The sequence below is a fragment of the Parambassis ranga genome, chromosome 9 (genome assembly GCF_900634625.1).
Source record: "Parambassis ranga chromosome 9, fParRan2.1, whole genome shotgun sequence".
NCBI lineage: Eukaryota > Metazoa > Chordata > Actinopteri > Ambassidae > Parambassis > Parambassis ranga.
The window spans coordinates 16,406,629-16,429,507 of NC_041030.1; the positions used below are offsets into that span (position 1 = coordinate 16,406,629).

General features: G+C 42.1%; 2 protein-coding genes across 5 annotated transcripts; both read right to left on the reverse strand.

Annotated features, from left to right (window-relative positions):
* Positions 1–565: 565 nt before the first annotated feature.
* Positions 566–8,970, reverse strand: LOC114441473 (B-cell linker protein). The gene is made up of 20 exons (XM_028414424.1): positions 8,945–8,970; positions 8,790–8,855; positions 6,936–6,961; positions 6,797–6,825; positions 6,673–6,710; positions 6,405–6,495; positions 5,962–6,029; positions 5,828–5,831; positions 5,634–5,738; positions 4,943–4,971; positions 4,400–4,436; positions 4,198–4,267; positions 4,096–4,126; positions 3,880–3,916; positions 3,704–3,800; positions 3,526–3,563; positions 3,349–3,392; positions 2,722–2,790; positions 1,755–1,913; positions 566–1,671 (listed from the first exon to the last, which is right to left on the reverse strand). Exons 2-20 carry the CDS (start codon positions 8,790–8,792, stop codon positions 1,555–1,557), a joined length of 1,092 nt encoding a protein of 363 aa, XP_028270225.1. The 5' UTR covers positions 8,793–8,855; positions 8,945–8,970; the 3' UTR covers positions 566–1,554.
* A 472-nt stretch (positions 8,971–9,442) lies between these two features.
* Positions 9,443–19,621, reverse strand: plat (plasminogen activator, tissue). 4 transcript variants are annotated; one of them, XM_028415135.1, is made up of 15 exons: positions 19,516–19,621; positions 15,478–15,575; positions 15,156–15,198; positions 14,727–14,861; positions 13,923–14,033; positions 12,529–12,703; positions 12,340–12,431; positions 12,075–12,249; positions 11,896–11,981; positions 11,746–11,811; positions 11,451–11,655; positions 11,233–11,369; positions 10,843–10,983; positions 10,563–10,711; positions 9,443–10,479 (listed from the first exon to the last, which is right to left on the reverse strand). In XM_028415135.1, the coding sequence occupies exons 2-15, from the start codon at positions 15,538–15,540 to the stop codon at positions 10,312–10,314; spliced, it is 1,746 nt and encodes a 581-aa protein (XP_028270936.1). In that variant the 5' UTR covers positions 15,541–15,575; positions 19,516–19,621; the 3' UTR covers positions 9,443–10,311. The 4 variants fall into 4 exon arrangements, with proteins under 4 accessions (XP_028270936.1, XP_028270932.1, XP_028270934.1 ...); XM_028415131.1 differs by having other exon boundaries at positions 15,075–15,198; XM_028415133.1 differs by lacking the exon at positions 19,516–19,621 and adding an exon at positions 16,898–17,242 and having other exon boundaries at positions 15,075–15,198.
* Positions 19,622–22,879: the final 3,258 nt, after the last annotated feature.

Genomic DNA, 22,879 nt, shown 5'->3' on the forward strand with positions numbered 1-22,879 from the left:
CTTCCTTTCCTCCAACTTCGAAATCAGGGCTTGTGACGCGCGCCCCACCTTTTCTGCACATTTCTGCAAAAACTGCACATCTCTACGGAAAGTGTGCTAAAGCACATTTGACATGCAGATAGGGTTTTTTTTTTATCCCGCAGGAGGTAGATGTGCATGTTTTTGTTTTCCAGGAGGGAATCAATGAAGCTCATCATCAATGTTATGTTTGATGAGCATAAATGTACAAACTTATTGTTTTATGTTAATTGTTGGACTGAAGACACACAAAGAACATGGACACATTTTTAACTTATTTTACGGGAAAATAAGGAAATAACTTTAACATAGGCTATATATAATCAGAAAAATCTACAAAATATTGACACTCCACATGACACTCCAAAACAAGACTGTAGTTAAATTTAATGAATTGAATGAAAAAAAAAACACATTTTAACATAGTTGTTGTTACTTCTCTGGATGGTATGGTATGGTCTCTGGTTCTGCTCCTGTTACAGACCTACAAGACGCCCCACACCCACCTGCCAAATAAATCCCAGCTCCAGGAAGTTATTTTGCCCTCATTTATGCAAATACTACCTCTGCAGTTGCACAAAGCACATGTAGCTTTCCTGCTTCAATAACTCTTTTTCTTTTTATTTGATGATATATATTGTCTCATATACAACCCATTATGATAAATAATATGCGGATGATAACATGGCAACAATCTGGAGGCCTCTTTTGTTGCTGATAAGCATGATTCTTGCTCCATGTGCAGTTTCAGACACATTCCATCCAACACTTGGCACGTATCAGATTGGATTTAGTCCATGCAGTACATTTAATTTCAGTGATGTGTGTAAGAGTGTTTAAAATGATCACAAAGCTAAATATAACTCGTATCTCTGAGTAATGTATCATGCTCTTATTATTCTGACATGTGGTTTTCCAGTCCTAAGATTTATGGTGTGACCACAGAGAACAAAGTTTCACCGTGACAGGAAGCAGGTGTTTCCACTAGTGTTTGGTCAGCACACACACACACACACACACACACACCCACACTAGTGACCCACTCTAGTGACCCACTCTGACAAGGATCCATCACAAGCTGAGGTTTGACAACAATGGAGGTTTGAGTTTACTTAACAGGTTTCATCAATCATGACTCACATAAAGACCTTTGGTCAGCTGGTTTCTGGTGTCAGAGCAGAGATAACATGTAAAGCAGATGTATCTACAATATCACACAGTATATTTTAAAGTGGAAAAGATACACACATATGTTGATATGCTACTTAAGATAAAATAATTGATTTCTCTAAATCAGTAAAAAAAGAAAAAGTGGTGATGATTTTAGCTGCAGTGCACAGCAAAATGTAGTGAAAAGCAGCCTTCGACAGCGAGACCATCTTCATTCAATGATTCATCTGAATGAGTGCTTCCTTGTTTGTTTATCTTGTGCAATATTTCTCTGTCCTTTTCCTGTGTTGCTGTCATCATTATACACAGTAAGTCTTCATGACTCAAGAGAAACAAAACCTAACAGAGGCCACTGAAGTGTGGTTTTTAAGGGCGTACAGGGTGAGTTAAATTCGCTGTGTGCTTGGCCTGGCTCTTGCTGTCTATCAGAAGCAGCTGATTATTCTTGTGGTAAGAAATCATCTCGTCCAGACTGCTGAAAACCTGAGATAAAGAGCGAGAAGAAGGTGAAATGAAAAGCCAGACAACAGACGACACTCCCCCTCTCTCAAACCTTTAGCCCTCACCTCTTCATTCTTTTTGCCCTCCTTGCCGAGGGCGTAGCTTTGTGTGTCCTCCAGGAAGCGGATGGGAATGTTGTAGACCTTCTGCTGGTAGAGAACAGCGAGGGTGTACGGCTGACGGGTGCTCTGAGCCGAGCTGTGTCGGATGAGGAAAGCACCGTCCTGTTACACAACAGGACAGAGAAAACATCATGAATAAAAAAACAAAAAGAGAAAAAGAATATTTCATTAACAGAGACATTTTGATGGAGAATATCACAGCCGGGAATGTCTGAATGTGTCTGACTGTCAGCATAAATATGCATTTACAGTCTGCCGAGAGGGAAAGACATAAGCACCGGTGTGAGAGAAGCACTTGTTGCTGCACATCAACATGGAAAAGGCTTATAAAAACCATTTAGAGTTCAACATTCTACAGTGAGAAAGATTATTCATGAGTGGAAAACCATGCAAACTGTGCAATACTCAGAGAAATACGAGCTACACCCCAGAGCACTGAGCATGTTCAATGTTCATGTCCTTGACGGCACAATTAGAAGACTCTTCAGTCTAAAAAACACAAGAAAGCACAACTGAGGTTCACCAAACTGCATCTGAAACTGGCACGCTTGAGGAACAATGTCCTATGGACAGATGACACCAGTGGAGTTGTTTGGCCTCAATGGTTGCTGCCATGTCTGGTGAAAACCAAACACAGCATTTAAATACAAACACCTGTCAAGCACAGAGGTGGAGGGTTTGGACACCCACAGGATCTGGGCACCTGGTCTCCACTGTATACCAGAGTATTCTGAAGGGAAATGTGAGGCTGACCGATGGTTAAAGCTTGGTCATGCAACAGAACAGTGATCCAAAGCACATCAGAATGGCTGAAAAGTATGTCTAGTCAAAGCCGAGACCTCAACAGCACCAGTGTGTAAATAAAATCAGCTGTTTATTGACCAGGAAGTGAGAGATAAAGCTTGTTTACCTTGCTGATTCTCTGCAGGAGATCCTCGGCTGTCTTTCTGTTGCAGTCTCCAGCAAACCACTCTTTGTCCTGGAAGATGCAGGGACACAGTAAATACAGATGCAGGTTAACACAGGTGTCGGGCAGCATCAGCCTAATGTGCACATAAGAATAAATGGATTCGATTCCAGTGATGGTCACTGTGTCCTCACAATTCTTAGGCAGCAATTCTTCCTTGACTTCCTTGCTATCGTTTTCACACATTATTTGGTTAGGCATCAAAACTAAACAGGAAAATATCTACTAATATAGTACAACAAGCCCAGTGAGGATGAACAGCAGCTACCGAAACCACAGCTTATTTAAACACTAAAAACTCAAACACCGCTGCTGGTGAAGCTGCTACATGCAGTTGGTGTCATTTAACAGTCTGGTGGGCCAACGAGGTTAAATTATTCAATATGAGCAGCATCGTCGCCCCCTAACTGCGGACAAAATAGTTAACCAGTGAAATATGTTAATATACTTGCTGAAGTCACACGTTTTACTTGCAGTTCGACATTTTCACACTTTAGTATTAGGCTTATTTGTGGTCTGTCCACTGCTGGTTCTTAATAACTGGATTTCCAGTGCACATCGGTACCATACCTCATTCCCAGACTTTTTGGTGACCCTCATCCCACCGAGGGATGCTTAAAATAAACAGAAAACATGTCATCAGGAAGCTGTATATTTAGCAACAACCAGAAAAAGTCAAATTTAATCTGAGCATTGTTTGGAATACAGAGCAGACGTGCTCTCGTTTATTTAAAACTGTGAGCTTACCTGGAGTCTTAGTGTTGGCCACAGGAGGATTAGGAGGGCTGGGGCGAAGAGAAGGAGGGTAACGTTACAAATAGATGTAGCTTATGCAGATATGCTGTTAGACTGACGATATATAAAAATAAGCTGGATATGATGCAGTTTTGTTGCCACAGTCCTCCTTGCATTGCTCCCCTCTTACCACGGTTTAGTTTCTTTCAGGTTTGTAGGCAGAGGGGGCTTGATAGTGGGAGTCGGTGGAGGGAGTTTGGTGGGAAAGGAGGCACGTCTGTCTTCAACTGAAGGAGCAGCAGAGACAACACACATCATCAAAGGTTTCTTGTAGATGTGACTTTTAAAATAAGAAGCAGTCCCCACCTGTTCTTAACTCGTTCGGCGATGGCAGGACTGAGCTCTGAGAAGGAGGGAATAGATGTGAGTGCTGTGTCATGCTGCTGAGTTTAATTTCCGAGGTAGGAAATGGAAATTCAATGAGTAAGAATGAGCCTCTGTCTTGACAGTCTTGCTTAAAATGAGGGCAGAGCTTAGCATAAGGATGTGATAAGAAGCACTGAGATGAACAGACACACTTACAGACTTAGCTCTGGGAACTGGAGGCTTCATCCTGCAGACAGTGAGAATGTTCAGTTTCAGATCAGGGCGTATCACTGATAGGATGAAAGCTGCTGCACTTACATGGGGATGGGAGCGGGTGGTTTGGTAGATGGAAGCACCTTCACTGGGCCTCGTGGGGCAGGAGGGCAAGCTGAGGAGGAGAATTTTATATTTTTTTTAATCACACTTTTAATCTGGAAATGAAGCCATGTTGTATACATTGTGATGAACCTGTAATGAACACCATTACAGCTACTTTTTGTAAAATGTGATGCAGACTGACCCGCTGCTGGTTCTAAGTAAAGGTCATCATTATCCTCCTGAAACGCAAAATGATAAATATCATGAGGAAGAAATGCTACACAGTCTTTAGAGCCCTGCAGTAGGTGGGTGTCAGTATACATGTATAGCACAAATGTAGCAGCAGATAATCAAACACACATCCATCCTGTTATAAAGCACCGAGCCCCCCTGGGAGCAGAAACATTGTCGGTGCCTCGCTGCACCTCCTACAGGAGTGTAAGACCCTCAGACTGAAGGAGCTGTCTGCTGTCTCTTCTTTTTATGTTTCTCTCAGGGTGAGTCTTGCAGGAGGATTATGCACATAATGAATTTTTACAGACTCAAGAGAAGATTATATATCATCATATCACAACATCACAACTCTGTAACTTTATAACAGAAGAAAAATGCATCTATTATTGCATATCTTGATCAAAAAGTCTTACAAAAAGCCTGTACATACTGTTGACCACTCAGAATTATATTGAAAGATAGAATAGAACATAGATAGAATAGAACATAGAATAAACGTAGCAGCAGCTACCTGTTCCTCATTTGGGTCCAGATAGACATCTGAAATGCAGAGGGGAAATATTGTCAGTGATCTGTGTTATATCCCATAATAGTAAGGGTTAACAGTGCACAAAAACAATGTCAGTTCACTAGCTTCAGTTGTTTTGATGATGCCTCACAGCAGGAAGGTTCTTGTGTGGGTGTGCATCTTCTCCCTGTGTCTTTGGGGGTTTTTCTTCCTCCCACATACCAAAGACGTGTATATTAGGTTAAATGGAGACTCTGAATTGGCTGTATTGTGAGTGTGACTGGTTGATCATATCTGTCGTCTATTGATAGCTGGGATAGGCTCCTGTGACCCTGTAGTCAGGACAGAGGGTTCAGAAGATGGTTGGATGGATGATAGGATACATCAAGGGAGTGTTTGAGGCTGTCTTGATGCAGCTCCAGCAGGTGGCACTCTCTTCCTGCTACAATCTTTACTTTCCAAACACTCAGTGGTGGTGCATCATTGTGATTACAGAGATATCTGTAAGAGGACAGGTGCTTTTCAGCAGCTGTATCTCTGTAAAAAGCCCATAACTAATAAACAAATATTTATTTGTGTGTTTGTGCCAGATCACCACTTTAAGATAAATATCTTCCCCTCAGTCAGGACTCGCTTACATGCAGAGGAATCACTGCCCTGTTGTGAAAGGCTTGTTTGTGTCTGTATACTGCACCTTCCTCAAAGGATGCAGCCACTGGAGCTGTAGACGGCCGGACTCCGAGAGGAGGAGGCATCATCTTCTTCCTCCCTGGCTTCTCATTCCTGTCTATCTCAGGAGCTGAAAGGGAAATGGGGTGAAGTTAAGAATAAAAAGTTTTACCCTAACTGATGAAAATTAGAACATCAGAACACACATGAAGCACTCACGTTTCTTTGTGGTGGGGTTGTAGTTGAAATCAAGGTGTTGTCGAGGTTTGTGGATGGGAGAGATGAAATTATTTTATTAAGTGAAATATAAAAAGACATTAAAAAAAACATGACCTCCAGCTCTCAGTTATTACCGATGATTTGTACGGCCTGGGCTGGGGAGCAGCCTGCCTCTGTTGGACGGCTGTATTGTTTGGCCTCTCTGCGAAAAGTCACACAGATTAAGAGTATATTCACTAACAAGGCCACACCGAGTTAACAGCTTTATTAGGAAATCGAGGATGTGAGAGAGGAAGAAAAGGTGAAAGGGAAGGAAAGGAAGATTCGAAAGGAAAGGGATGAGGGGTCAAAGGGACTGGAAGGGGGTTAGGGGGATGAAACGAATGACACCCCCCCCCCCCCCCCCCAGGGTCCCCATAGAGGAGCATAGAGAAGAGAAGGTATGGGACAACATTGGGGCTTTGTGTGCTGAGACAAACAGAAGGGAGGAGCAGACACACCTATATAGGTATTCACATAAAGTGTCTATAAGTTTTATGTCTATACCATCCTATGTGTACAGTAAAGACTCAGTTACCCAGATAAATGTTCTCCTCTTGTCTCTGTGGGACTTTTACAGCTTGGCGCTCACAGGGAGGCACTTCATACATGTCACTGTCCTCATCATCCTGCCAATAGCAAACAGCCTGTGAGTAACATGTTTACATTCATTCTACAGCCCTGAGATGGATTGATTGATTGATTAATAACCTCTCAGTGATGTATTTTTCTCACAAACAACTCAAACCAAACAATATCATGTGGGTAAACCAATGAAAACACAAATCTGTTTTCTTCCTACTTACAAACTCGTCCTTTGGCCACCCGAACTCTGCGTTGTTGTCTGAAACAACACACACACACATAAGTAGACAGACATGGGGTGGATCACATCACAGCAATGTTTCTGAGGTAATTTTTAAACCTCACCTGTCCTTCTGGGAGGAGCCGGAGGTCCTCTGTTGTAGAAACAAAAAGCAGAAACTCAGAACCGCTGCAGTACATTCAGTTTTATGTGCATTAAATATGAATAAGGGAGAATAAATAAGGTTTATGTCATTGTACTCACAAGTTCTTCAATTTTCCAAAGAAGCTCTGAGAAACAACAGAAACAACAGAGGTCAGAGAAGTGCACAGAAACTATGATTAAGCACCCTGTCTGGGCTGTAATCATTTACTTTTAGTTATTTATCAGCTCCATCCATTGACCTGAGTTAGAGCTTGGTTTGCTGCAAATGGGGATTTTCTGTGGGGTTTTTTTTGTAGGATTTTAAACACTCAACACTCTACAAAGCTACGAAAGTCAGCTTTTATGTCAACCATAGAGCAGTTGTCCTTGCTTCTTACTGGGAAGTTTCATATTACCTTATCTGCGGAACAGCACTGTCACTTAATACACCTGACCTGCTGCAGCTGGGTCTGTCTGACATGCGTCAAACAAATTTGCAGTTTCATTTTCACATACAGTGACTGTGCTGTATTTTTTTTTTAAAGTTATTAGATATTTACCTTCTTAAGTCAAACCATTGTGTTATTACTGAGCAGGTACAATTCTGTGGTACTTGACTACTTTTTTAGGACTGCTTTATTTTGCATTTTCAGTGCATTTATTTCACTAACATTTTTTGGACTTCTTCAAAGCAGTAAGGTTTAAGGACTTCTTCTTCCACACATTTATGTTTTTAATCAATAATCTCCATGGTATTTGAAGGCTTCTTTACAGGTGCTTCCACATCTGTTTGAAAGCAGAAGTACATTAATGACATATCTGTTGAATCACAGAGAGAGCGTTTATCTGCGGGGGTGTAACTGAGGTGAGCAGGTGGAGTTTAACCTACACGGCAGCCTCAAATCAGGAAGTGAAGATTTGTTCCCACAGTGAAGAAATGTTGATGTAAAGTAAATGATTCTAAACAGAGAAAGTGGAGGGAGGGAGGGAGGGATTGCCTTCTGTGACACAGCATGTCAGCAAACAGTTGATAAATGAGGAGCAGGTGATAAAAGAGAACTGAATCACTCTTCTGCTATTTATGACCGCTCCCCCTCACACAGTGCAGTAATGCCAAAAATATCCTTATTTCAGGGCCGGATCAGGTCTCAGTCTGGGTTCTACTACCTGCTGGAACTTCTCTCTGATGAGAAACTTCAGAAAATGCAGAGAGAAAAGAGCTGCGCTGAGGGGAGCAGCAGGAAAAAGGAAAAAGTGGCTCAGCTGAGTGAAATCTGATGCAAACCAGGACCAAGACACGTTACCATTCAAATGATTCACTGTTCAGACAATAGATGGAGTGTACCAGTGTTATCACTGTGTTCATTACATCCTTACATTACCGTACATTACATACATAACTCTTTATTTTCAGTATTTTTGGACAGTTTCTTTTTACACATGTGCACACAAAAGCAACACAAGATGTTACACTAAATGTGTGATCCTTAATGTTTCATTTAATTATTAAAAACACCAAAAATAGCCGAGCACCTGCAGCTGCTGCTCAGTTTAGTGTTTAAATATTTAACTCATTCAGCTGAGCTCAGTTTTCAAAACAAACACTTTAACTTTCTACAGGACTGTCAACATTATCTGTCCTGATACCTTAGGGTAAACATTGGCCTCCAGATAATCTGCATACACTGTTTGTCCGTGGATTTTTAACTGTTTGTGCACCCCCCCCCCCCCCCCCCCACACACACACACACACACACACACAATCACAACTTTTGTTGTGTAGCTGTCATCATATCTTCATCATATCTTCCCCCCTCATCAGAACTCCAAATGAAATGAAATAAAAGTAACTGCATGAACAGTTCACAGAGAGCTTCGACAACAGCCAGCAGCCCATTTCCTCCTTCACTCCACCCAATGTTATCAGAATCAAAAACACTAAAACACAAAAGAAAAATGAAACATGTACTTTACCATTGTCAAGATTTGGGGTCGAGTCTCACAGCTCAAGTCATGAGGACATATCTGTGTGTTTCGGTCCTTGGATGCAAATGGTTTTATAGATTGAGAGCCTGCGATACAGTGTGAATGTGAAGCAGCGCTCTGCTGGCTTCATTTGCATTTCCTACCTGTGTCAGACAGATGGACGGCCTCACCTGCTGCTCCTGTGCCCGCTGCACATTTTCCAACCTCCTGACAGGCTGGCAAATAACATCCTGTGTGTCCAGTCTCAGAAATATTGTGTTGTGCCTTGTGAGTATATACTAACAGTTCATTTTTATTTTAGTAGTAGTAGTATCTATCCTCTCTCATATTGATACACAAATGTGTGATCAATAAAGATTCAGAACTGAGGCTCAATTTAAATTATTGTATATATTGAATATTTATATTTAATATTAGTAAATATTGTGATATTTATCTTATTACTGATAACTTGATTTTAGTTAATGGACACTTTTTTATGTTTAATTGTCCCTGATTGATTAGGGTTGGAGTCTTATGGACAAATGTAACACAAACATCCAATTTATGAGATATATGTGATTTGAAAAAGCTCAACTTAAGTGTTATCAAGTAATTTTTAACATACATATTGATCTCTCGTGACCCAATAAGTGCACATCAGATTCCAAATATTATTTATTGACAAAGGAGTATGTTGTCAGATGTGGTTATAATGACAGTGACAATTAAAAAAAACACCATCACACTCGGTCTGTTACATATTTCTACAAAACAGTGTAAAACATATAAATATTAACTTAGTACAAAACATTAAACCCCTCCGTTTCCCTTGTGAGTCTATCAAAGTTAAGCTTTGCAGTCAATATCAAAGGCAGTTTAAAAGTATAAAATCAATAATCAGAAACTATACATGTTATATACATGCTGGGCTCAACCCAAGTGCTCTGCTAAAAAAAACAAACAAGAAAACAAGTTTGGTTCATCCATCTCCGAGGTGGCACTGGGAGGCAGGATGAAGAGTAAACAGCATCTGATCCAGCAGATTAGTTTGGATGAAGAGATGATTTCATTAAACTGAGTGAGCCAGTATGTGTAGAAAAATGCCCCTTTAAGTAACACAAATGTTACTGTGTGGTTGACCGTGCTGTGCGAAGTGAGTGATGGATTAAAAGTGCTACTGAACAGAAGCTGATCATTGTGGCAACATACAAACCAGCCAGAGAGAGCTAAAGGCACACACTGCACAGACATGTTCCTGTTTTTACTTCCTGAACCTCCGGTTTGGAGGAGAAAACACACAAATGGCCCAGAAGGAGGGAGAAGAGCTCAGTTTCTGTCACACAGAAAAACCTGAAGCTTGAGGGTGTGCTTCCTCCACCTGTTTCAATTCAGAACCACAGATAAACCAGCTCCCAGCAGCATCAGAGTCCTGTGGAAGTCTCCGTCTATCTTAATGACAAACACATCTGTTTCACCCACTGAGTTTGTGAGTGTGGTCATCAATGGTTTCTCTGCAGTCTCTCTGACTTTAGACTGGGTTAGCTTTGACTTTGTTGTTGATCCAGTCGATGTAATGGGACACTCGGGTGTAGACGCCGGGTTTATCCTTCTGTCCGCACCCGTCGCCCCAGCTGATCACACCCATCAGGGTCATCCTGTTGTTGTTTCGACAGACGAGCGGACCGCCGGAGTCCCCCTGTGGGTAAAATCCAAAGAGAGAAACAATGTAACCACCATGATGGATTTAATACGCAGCTTCAGTGTAAGAACTTTTCTGACCTTGCAGGCATCATCAAGGCCTCGGGTGTCACCTGCACACAGCATGTTGGAGGTGACCGTGCGTCCAGACAGCACATCTGGGACGCAGCGCTCTCTGGGCCAAAGGCGCACATAACCCCTCTTAACACGCTCAGAGTACTCTGCAGAGACTGTGGAGAGTCTTTAAGTTAATATTTCAGCAATATCTCCAGAGCTTCCTTACACCGCCCCCTGCTGGCCAGTCACATTTTTTGAGCAACATAATAATAATATATAAAATAAAAAAAAAATTTAAACTCACATTCTGTGTCTTTTCCATAGCCCGAGATCTCACACTCGGTCCAGTCGGGCAGCAGCAGCCCACGTTCAGGCAGACACACCGGCTGAACCTCTGGAGAGTTTACAGCACAGATGCCAATGTCCGTCTCCAGCTTCAAAATAGCTGCAAAGTGGAAAGTGACCAGAGGAAAGTCAGAGTAATGCACTGAAGCAGAGAGAGATGATTTCAGCTTTTAACAAGGCTCTGCTGCCCACTCAAGCTTCCATATCATCACTGCTGGGGGAGAACAGAGAAAGTGACGTCTGTCCGCCTGTTTTTGTCACTTTAAAGCCTGATCCGATATAATTTATGAAACTCTGACCACGTCTTTATTAACAAACCTAACATAAACTGTGAAGATAATTGTCTCACCAATGTCATTGTCGAATGTTTCCGGGTCAAACTTCTCGTGGATCCAGTACTTCTCAACATTAAAAATCTGCTCGCTGCTGGAGTTCTGCTTCCGAAACGTTCTTCCCAAAACCACTTGCAGTTTTTCTGCTTGATACCTAAAAAAAAAATGAACAATGTGTTTGTATGCTACATGAAAAACATGTTGAGCTGTGCATGTTAACTCTCTTTATTCCTACCCGTCCTCGAAGCAGTGTGCCGCAGACAGGACCCAGCAGGAGTCCATGAGGATCCCTCCACAGAGGTGGAAGTGTTTCTTGTGCTTGGCGTGGTAAACGTTAATGGCTGCCTGCCACGGCTGCTCCGTGATGTCGCTCTCTCTGCCGCCAAACATCCGGAACGCCGGGCGATTCAGAGTGTTGTCCAAGCGCTGGCCACATGTACCTACAAGTGGGTGAAATGTTAGGATGGTTCGGTCCAGCAGGAAGTTGACTCTAGGGGCGAGGTGCACAGGGTGTGAGGATGCCATCATACCTTTGTTGTTGTTGTTGGTGGTAGGAGCACGAGGGCCCAGAGTGGGGATGATGGATGGACGTCTCGCTAAAAAAAAGAAAAATAGTTAGGACATGACTTCAGCTCCTGAACAAACCGTCTGACTTAATGCATGAAAATACAGAAACTCACAGCATTTGGGTATGTCACACAGCTCCCAGGTCAGCTGCATGTTTTTGTAAGTGTGACACCACGGACCGGCATCACCATCTGGATTCCTGTGGGAGACAAGAAGAGAAAGTTCTTTAGAAAAAACTTGTCTGTGCATGCAGTGGAGTTGTACCAAAGACAGGAAGTGCTCTTATATCAACCTGCAGAAACTGTGGCTGCCCAGCCCGTGCTCCAACGCGTCTGATCTCCAGGCGTTGTAGAGTTTTCGCCTGACAGCAGGAGAGTCCCACGGGAGGCAGCGGGAGCCGCTCTTAGTGACGGACGCTGTGCCTCTGTATGACTGGCCGGAGCCCTGCATACATTCTTGGTACTCATCTGCTCCAAACCACACACAGAGAAGCAGCAGGTGATCAGAGTTTCTGTTGTAATATTTCAGCTTTCTGTGAGTTTAAAGTAAATCTGTACCTTCTGTACATTTGGGCACGGAACAGAACTCCCACACGATCTGAGTGCCTTTAAAGATGTAACACCAGGGAGTGCTGTCATTGTCCGGGTTCCTGAGGGCACAGTGGAAGGTGATAAGTAAAGGTACATCTCCAGCTCAACATGCTGCATATGTGTGTCGTCGGACACCATTAAAGGTGTGTAGAATACCTGCAGAAGTTGTGATTTCCCAAGCCAAGACTGCTGGCACCACTTTTTCTAGCCGTGAACCTCCTTCCTCTCAGAGACGTGGAGTTCCAGTTGATGCACTCTGCGCCTGAATGGCTGAGGCTCCACGTGCCGCGGTACCCTTTGCCCTGCCCCACCATGCACTTCCTGTTGTTGTCTGTTGGAGAAAGTGACAGAAACTGGATTTAGTCATTCATTTCTATATAAAAGGCTGATATCATCCTAATAACTGACCTAATTCATTTATTCTGACACAATAAAGTCACAATAATGTTTATTAGATTTGGAAAAACATTTCAGAACATTTTGGACAAATTATCATAAATCAGGCCTCAAGTAATGTCTCATATAAGACATTATATGCGTCCCGATGGCATTTATATCATAGTTTTCCAATTAGAGGTTTAAAACAACGACCAAACATAAACTACAACGATCATAAATGCGATCAGATTTATAGCCTGGTCATATTAACATGTCACTCCTTTGCTGAAAATCACTTTGCTGTGGCCACTGGGGTTCAGATAATTATCCCACTGAGAGGGTGGGGTGTCTCTAAAGCCACCAAAAGCCGCCCGCAGAAACAAAAACATTTATATCCCAGAATGTCTTTCCATCGTTTATGATTCTTTCTTGTTCTCCCAAAACCACAGGCCAGCAAAGCTCTGCGTCACACAGGCAGACTGTGACTTTATCAGGAGTCACTGACAAGTTTTAATCAGTGTTGTGTCACAGGGTGGATGTAGCTGGACTTACTGCTGTAAACTGTTCATGTTGTATAACAAGTCAAGTGATGCTGAGGTTAAATTATTGTTTTACATTACAATAATCCACTTTCTCATGAGGATTTAGGTGACAATCTATACAAGATATTACGGTATGGGTACCCAGAGAAGGTCCACATTTCCGTTACTATTCATCAACTTTAAGAAAACATGACGGAATATAATTGATTTAATTAATATTTTTAATATTGGAAATCTCAGATGTCAGGCTGTACTGTACTATTTATTATATAGCCATCATTTAAACTGCATGCAACAAACCCTGAGCAGAGGTGATGGGAAACTTTCAGTGCACTACTATGGTAATTTTTACAAGTTATTGCTGGACACATCCGGGGGAAAAGTATCTATAGCTATTACATTTCTCTCTGTCTGGTCTTCTACATTTCTGTGTTGTCTCTGTAATGAATTTTAAACCTGAGCCTTTAGCTGTTATGACCTTGTGTCCTATCATCCCTCTTTTTGACAGTGAGTTTTTTTGGACACTTCTTTCGGCTGCTGTTGATCCACTTTTAAACCTTTCAGCCTCTAATTGTTAATTGTGCTTCAGATGACACAGTACTTCATGGCGCTTGTTTCTTGAGTACTTACTGATCTCACACTGAGCTCCGCTGAAGCCAGGCGGACACTGGCAGATGTAGTCAGACGTGTACACGGCCTCCTTACAGGTTCCTCCATTATAGCACTGAGACATGTAGCAGTCTGGAAGAAGCAGACAGGGAGACGTTTAGTCACTCACACGTCATCCAATTTTTCGGAACAGTTTGAATAATCTTAAAATGATTGATTGGATGTGAGCACTTGTGTACGCAGAGGATGAAATTATGGTTTTGACTTATGTGTCACATTTGATGTCTGTGTGTTTCTGTTGGTCCGGACTTACAGCTTCTCCTATATCATTCAGAGTATTTCTTTCTACAGCAGAAGTGCTTTCATGCCTTCTGCAGTCCCTTTTTTCATTTATTATTTCAACATTTCCTACAGGCTCAGAATAACAACACCCCACTCATTCCCAGCGGCATGAGCTCACAGATGTTGTCGTTTTGGCAGACTTAACTGTGGTTGTAATTTGTCTGAGGGAGGGGTAATCATGCTTCACACAGAATTCGTCAATGGGGGGTGAAAGTTGTGCACGAGGGCTGGTCTGGCGAGCGTATTTCAAATAATCTCAGACTAAATTACGCCCACTGGAAAGTACAGTAAGCCAAAAGCTCTTCATTTGGATGCTCTAAAATGACAGGGATGTGGACACATGAGCGAAGCAAGCCAAAGAAAAATAATCATCTGAGGGTAGAAGAGCAAGTGAAAGGTAAAGACAGAGAGGTCAGTGAGGCCGGACTGACTGACAGGCAAAAAAACAGTGAGTTTGTGTTGGTACATTCATGGCACACTCACTGATGACGGGCACAATATGACAAAGCTCTCGTCCTCTCAATGCACAACGGCAAAACTCCACACGCTGTCCCCTCCATTGCAGCCATGTGTCCCCATAATTACGCACTGCTGACGTCTCACTATCCACACAGAGTGCTGAGGAAACACACACACACACACACAAACACACACACAAACACACACACATGCAATAAGTACACAGCCAAACATACAAAAAAACAATAATTTTCACATTAAAGACACAAAAAAAGGGGAACACAAACAAAGGACTCATCAATGAAATTGAGGATGATGATGATGATGATGAGTGTGGTGAGTGTTATGAGGGAAGATAAGGATGAGGCTCACAGGAAGTGTCAAAGGAAGGTGAAGACTTCTTGACATGAATAATCAAAAGCGTCCTTCTAGCTGGCTGCCTGTCAGGCTCACCTCTGTAAAAACGGGTCCCTCTTTTAGTGCGGACCAGCTCCACCTGCAACAGAGAGCGCCGATTAAACACACAGCAGCAGTGCATGGCAGCCAGTGTTTCCATACACTACTGAAATAAATACGCCTCATATGCAATCCTTCACTGTAGTCAAATATCACCTGAAACATTGTGTGTTTTAAACAGAACAGAAACACAAATGCAAAGAATTTAAACGCCTCAGAGGGATTTTAAACCACAGGAAACAGGACGTATTATGATAGGTCCTCGTTAAGTTTGCAGCACCATTAACGATTTATAACACTGTGGTGCTGTAATACTTACATTGTCCGCTAGACAGCAGCAGAGAGCAGAGAGGAGAGTTAATATTCCCAGCGATCTGATCATGGCTTTTCCAGACAGCTCGAGTTTTCTTTAATTTACTGAAAGCAGAGAACACACACACACACATATATTAGAAAGATTTGGCCGAGCTATCGTGACCTATTTTTCTTTGAATCTGTGGATTAAAACTGTGGATTAAAGCAAAGACGTCAATCAAAAATGTGAGACATTAATAAATCCCTGTGGACATGTGCACAGAGGAGATGTTTGCAAAAAGGCTGCAGCCATAGTGTGTAATATTTGATGCTTTGCAGGTCCATGAGAACCAAACCACAAGGAAAACACTGGCACCTCTGCAAAAGCAGTAAGGGAGTTCAGTGCTGCATGCTTATCCGTGTGAATCTGCCATGAAAAACTGAGCCGACAATTGAAGGAAAACCCTCAACACGGGTCACCTTCCTCCATCCCCATGTACACTACTGAGGGGAGAAGTAACCCGGGACATGGTGGACGAGTGAAGTTGACTTCAAGACTAAGACAGGAAGTCCCATAAGAGACTTGACAAGTTTGCTTTCTACTTTAAATCCATTTCCCTGAATTGTTTGCTTTTAACATTCCTCTTTCAGTGTTCATTTATACTCCCATACCGTAAGGCCATTTATCACAATTCCAGCTGTGAATAAACAGGAAGCAGATTATCTCCTCTCTTAACCAAAAAATGAGACACAACATCAGACAAGACAATCTGGAGGAATGAAAGGCAGAGAAGAAGTTTCCTGCTCCAACAGAGCGAAACAGCAGCTGCAGGAGAAGAAAGTGACTGTAAAAGAAGGAGAAACAGAAAGTGAAGTAACCCTAAAAATATCATATTCTTTGAAAAAGTGGTTTTATACAGAGAAGTCAAGAGACGAGTGCTCCTCAATCAAGTGTGAGTAAACATGAGTCACACGGAGGAAGGAGCGGTGAGTGGAAGAGTAGAAAGCAAAGTGGGAAAGAGAGGAAGTCTGAACAATATCTAAATATACATAACAGTATATACAACATAATAACAGCTTCAAAATAACAGTACGAAACTTCTACAGACACATGCATGCAAAGACTCACACACACCATCTGCATACATGCCAATGTTACACACTCCTCTCCGGCTGGTTCTCCACTGACTCATCTTCTGTGGTTGAGCGAGCTAATATAAAACAGGGCTGTGTTTTCATATATCGGTGAGGTAAAACAGCTACGCTGGCAGCTACACACACACAAAGTGCTCAGGAACGTGGAGCTAATCAACACTTCAACGCACAAAGATTTACCCTTCATTCTGCTCATTGTGCATCTGAACAAAGACTCCCCCTCAGGATTCAACTTATAAATCTCACACACTCACCATAAAGACCACAGGTCCCTGTGAAGCTGTCCTTACCTCAGACCAATAAAAAACCCTGTCGACCCCGTGCTGTTACCCCCCAGTGGAGCCTCACTGGCAGAGCGACAACAACACACTGGTTTCCTTTTTGTTTCCTTTGTGCAGCTGTTGAGCTCCGTTCAGTCGCCCCTCTCTCTCTCTGCGGCCCTGTCAGCTAAAAACATGTGTTTCCTGCTGAAATACTGACAGCACAGGGGCCCTGTGCGTTACGGAAGTGTGAGTACATATCAACACGCACACACACACACAAACATACGGCAACATGTGCACATCAGATGAGAACACATGTGTATCCCACCCTCTTTAAAGTCACAGGCAGAGGCCCAGTGTGGGTAACATCAGCTAACACGGCTCTTCTGACACTCCCACAATGCAGCTGCTTTCTGTGGTCTGTCGTACACATGAAGAAATTAAACACACATGTATATATACATATACGACTATTTTTGTGACATTTATGTGACAATTAGGTCACCACCAAAGTGCCAACAACAAGTGCCATTCCACAAATGGCCACTTGAGGCTTTCTCCAAAAGTGAGCTGATCCTGAACAAAACACATTTACAGCCAACTGGAAAGAACAGTTTATGACGACTGTACAGGTCGAGGTTTGATTGACAGAAGGGTGGCGCCTCAGCTTCACTTTGCCCATTGTTGAGCTGAATTCCAAGGCTGCAACTGAAGACTAATTTTGTCTCAGTTTCTCACATTTTGAAGGCTCCTTCATGCACAGCCATGAAATGACCGGATGCTTCCAGATCCAACCTATCCCAAGATTTGCAGTGCAGGCAGGACAGTATCAATCAAGCTTGGTAGAAGTCAGCAGAGCAGAGGTCGCACCTTTGGAAGATGCAGCCTCTCAGTAGAGAGGAAGCTTTGGATTAACCAGTGATGTAAAGCGTCACCACTCTAAAGTAACTCTTTGGAATTTATCTTTATAGTTAGATTAACAAAATACTGTGAAATACATCATAATGCATCTTTCCCGACTAACTAAAGGTTCAGAGCTCAATGATAATGGAGAAATCAGCTAATGAGCATGAGCTACTGGCAGTGACAGGGTTAAGGCTTTTTGTCTGCTACACCCCATCTGTTAATAGTTGTAACATGTACCATCAAGCCTGCAGCCTGCAGAGAGTGTGGTTCCCCTGGTTAGTAGGTCAAATTTGAATGGAAGAAATGAAAACATCTTTGGAGTATCCGCAGCCAGACTGTGAGTCATGAAAGCTGGGTTAAGATGCAGCGAAAGAGAAACGCACAAACACTCCAAAAAATGTTCCAATTAGCATGCTGGGAACTGGTCTGAGGTGCTGACCACAACCTTTGACATCTTAGTGGGTGAGTTCAGAGGACCATTAACGTGTATGTGTAACGATGATTGTGTGCTGAGGTTGGACATTCTTGTCTTCTGGACCCAAATGTCAACACCAGGATGGTTAGACGGTGTGCAGGAATGCAGTGGCACCTGAGATCCAAAGTATGTGTGTGTGTTTAGCTGTGCACTTTAAAGCATCTCTCACTTTTATTGTCTCTACAGTAAGAATAAATCTGAACATCAGATCTGTTTTGAACTGGTTGAGCCTGCTTACTGTCTTTCAATAGGGCGTTATTCTATGCATGTGTGCATGTTGTGTGAATGTGTTATGACTGCTGATAAGTAAGCTTCTTAAAAGGCATTATGCATTCATTACTTGGAGGCTTTCAGTCAAACCAGCTGTGATCCGGCTCTGTAAAGTCCCACTGAACAGAGAGCTGCATTGTTTCCCTCCAGCTCCCCAATGTGTGACTCTTTATCAGACCGAAACAATAAGACACAGGAGGCTGGTAAAAAGAGCCGGTGCTGACATCAGAAAATGAGGAGATAATGCAGCATGACATGGCTACATGTAAAGACATGAAAGGATGGAGAGTGAAATAGGAGAAGGATGAGAAGAGAGGAGAGGAGAGGAAGGAGGAGGAATTAAATCCCAGAGGTCAGCAGGAAGAGCGTGAGTAGTCCTGAGTCATCCCAGCCTCCAGGACTGCATAGACAGATGGAGGCATTGATATAATTTACTCCCAGTACCACATCCATTATATGTGAAGTGTGTGTGTCCAGAAATCACTTCTGACCGTCATTCTCTGGATGTTATTCCCACAGCCTCATCCAGCATTATCCTCTGTTTTCACCTGCAGTCTCTAAACTCACCCTGTGACTCACTAACAGCTGAACACTCAGTGGATCCTCTCCACATGCAACAGTATCAGTGTGATGGAGATTCTCAGCACTCACAGGGAAGAAAGGCTGATAAGAACCTGCAGTAAGAGATCCTCTAACACACACACTGAAACCACTGATAACTACAACCTTCTTTACTCACAGAATGCTTTGCACTCTTAACTTTCTGAGACCAGGAATGAAGAAGGTGGATGCTGATGTAGCACCTCATCACAGGAGCCACAGCTGCTTTGTACTAAAATCACTAATTAAATACCTTTAATTCCCTTTGACGTACATTAACATGACTCCATGCAACGTGTACATTAATAAGCTATAACAACACTGTTCGAAACGAAATAAGAACCGCTAGAAAAAGCCGCTTCTGATTAAAACCATAAATAAAAAAGTCTCTTACCAAATCTGAAACCTTCTGCACCGATCGCCTCTGCGTGTGTTTGCAGCGCTCCTCTGATGCGCTCTGACTGCGCTGGTATTCCTCCTGCTCCACGTTTTTATCAGCGCGCTCCGGTGCGTAAAAAGTGGGAAGGGCCGGTGTGGGAACCGTGGCGGGCAGAGCCGGATGATGATGATGGTGGTGGTGGTGGTGGTGATGCAGCCTGCTGGGCGGGGTCTGTCCCAAGAGCTTTAGGAGGTTTTAATGGGACAAATCACAGGAAAAATTCCTTAAAGGTGTTTTCTGAGGAAATAACGTCCTCCTCTGTAAAAAGCAACATGAAAACATCCACAACTAATAATATGGGTCTTTTCATTGATATAATCTGCCATTTACAAGGACCACCTGCAAGAAAACTACACAGCTAATGTCAAAAATAAATATCTGTAACTTTATTTTCAGGAGATAGACTGGGCCCTGTCCACAGACTCTAACAGGTAATGACTGACATGAACTCTGGTTTATCAGCCGCACTGAGTGTTCAGTCTGTGATGGGCTGTGGCTGTAACCAGCTGGCACCAGGACCAGGATTTTATTACAGCCACACCCCTATCCCTTCCTCGGGAAATCAGTCGCTTAGCCTGAAGAATATAGCCCCATCTCTTCACAGAACCACAGCGGTTTTATTTAGAATAATACATTGTGTTTACAGTCACATTAAATAAGTGTTAATGCAGCACTCCAGGATGTTTGGCGTCTGTCCACTCTGCCTTCAGCTGTGTTAGATTACAGGGCACCACAGCTCCAGGAAACTCACACACAAAATCTGACTCAGTCTGAAAGTTACATGTTACATCATGAGTCTTATCTCACCACCATTTATTGATCATCATCATTTTTATCTGATTACACTGCCCATCATATATATACTGTGAGCAGGACGCTTGTGTCTTCGGAGAAAGAGCTACACAAACAAACCAAACTCTGTTTAAACATTTCTGTTTGCTGTCTTCATGTGTGGGTGAATGTTTCCACAATTCCTGAGCACAGACTGTCCAGAATACGTAATCAAAGTATCAGGTGTCACACGTGATGAAGGTACAAGGAACTGTGTAGGTGACGTTTAAGCAAAGACAGCTCAGAGTTTCCAATGTGACACAGGATATACAGATATATACAAGCAAACAAATAAGATGTAAAACAGTTTAGATTAATTTTATATATATATATATATATATATATATATATGGACTAAAAGTACAAGCTGATCATGTGTAAAAAGCAGCACACAATGCCACATTTGGTCAATCAGACTTCAACCTGATTCGACACATAGTTCTGTTTATGCTCTTGGACCATATCGCCCGACATACAACCTTATATTATGTTTACATTAACAGAACACATGATTGACTGACATTATCTGATCATGGGATAAATAAAGCCACAAAAGTCAGAGTAAAGGAGGTAGGGTGAGGCACCTGCTTTTTGTTTCGTATTTGTATTTGACATAAAAAAGCTACTAGGCATTAAAAACAGGGTAACGGGAGCTTAGGTAAAGATCATCTTAAAACACACACATTCATTTTCTGCTGTAATCAAAGCAATGAACATGTAGAGAGGTGGCCAGAGAAACACTCAGACATGTTCAGGTTTCAAGGACTGAAATGATCGACCTCATGTTACGTTTTCCTGGTGATGACAGGCTGACTATAATAGGCGGTCTTTATCTTTGGAAGGTTTGGAAGGTAAGCTTAATGTTGGCTATTAGAGTTGGCTTGCCTCTTACTCAAAGAAGGAATGATGCGTGGCAAAGTGTTTATTTGTGGTTGTAGAATCTTGCATTACATTAGTCAGCGAAGGCTATTTAAGTTGGCAAGCTGACAAAACAGGACTTATAAATTAAAAGCAGCAACACAACTCCATAAAAGGGTTTAAAAATGGTTCATAACAGAGAGGTGGAGTGCTTTGTTTCAAAATACGGCCTTTGTTTGGTGGTAAATGCTGTCCCACAGCCAACTGTTTATGTTCCTCCATCTGAAAGATACATCTGCGGCCATGAAAACTGCAGTTTATTGTAAAAACTTGTGATATACAACATATAGTCCTAACAAGAAGTGTTCACTGAACAGTTTCACAAAAAAACTGAAGGGTACTTTTTTTGACAATGTTTTGACTTTTAAATGGGACATCATGTGTGCACACATTAAACAAACAATTTGTATCTCCTGGTGGTATCTTGAAAAAATAAACACTTGTGTAATGATATAATTGTGGACGTTTAAGCCATTTCCACTGACGTGACTGCACAAAACCAAATAAGACAACAATGCTCTCTTATTTAACGTCTTTCGTTTTTCCCCGGAAGCCTTGTGTTTGTATCGATTTGGAAGCAGCATTATATGTTGTTTATGTAAACAGGAAACACCTTCAAACATTCCCACTCTGATAACATGGATCTTACCCACCCCTAAAATCCTGTCAGAGAAGCATCACGTACATTTGTTGCAAAGAAATCGAGTGTGTCAGCAGTATTAGAGAGTGGGTTCAGTACAGCAGGTGAAGAACAGAAAACTCTGAGGAACATCTTCTCCAAACATGGCACTCTTGGATCAGCAATGATAAAGTCTTATTTATTTATACCAGAATAAAATTAAGACGTTTGGGAAACTGGGCCTGCATGTAAGGTCTATTCCCAAAATAGTGGCAGCCATGTTCTCCATATTGATCACTTACTGTACTGTCGCTATGCAGGAGATACGTAGTTTTGTCCTTTCTAGACTTTAAAATTCAGCTATAAAAGCTTTAAACTAATTCCTGTTTTGACCCACTGAAGCACCACTGGGTGCCCTAAAGCATATACACACAAAACTTTTTTTTCAACATATTCTTTCATATATTTAATCAATATTCTTAAATATAGGTATTATAGTAGCTATAGAAAAAAAAAAAATATCTCATATATGACTAGAATTAAATATTTTCCAAGTGTCTACACTGTGCAGTGTACAGCATTTAAATGGACCAATCAGAATCAAGAACTTTTGTGTTACATTTCCTGTTAATAAACAATCGATTTTGTATGAATGACATGTTAATCTTTATGCGCAACACCTGCAATGATATAAGCTGATGTCTTTATTTAGAATTAGATATTTAAAAATAAATAAATAAATAAAACAGCCAATCAGATTGAAGGCTTTTCAGACGTCACACATGTTTGTGACATTTATGATTTGTTGGTGCTTCGTAAAATAATAATTAATGACACCATGTATGGTTTAATAAACCTGTGAGAGGTTAATAGATGTGAGGAAGAGGAGGAGGAGGAGGAGTGCTGCCGCTGCCGCTGCGCCTCTGTGGGCGGGTCTGCGCTCATCAGGTT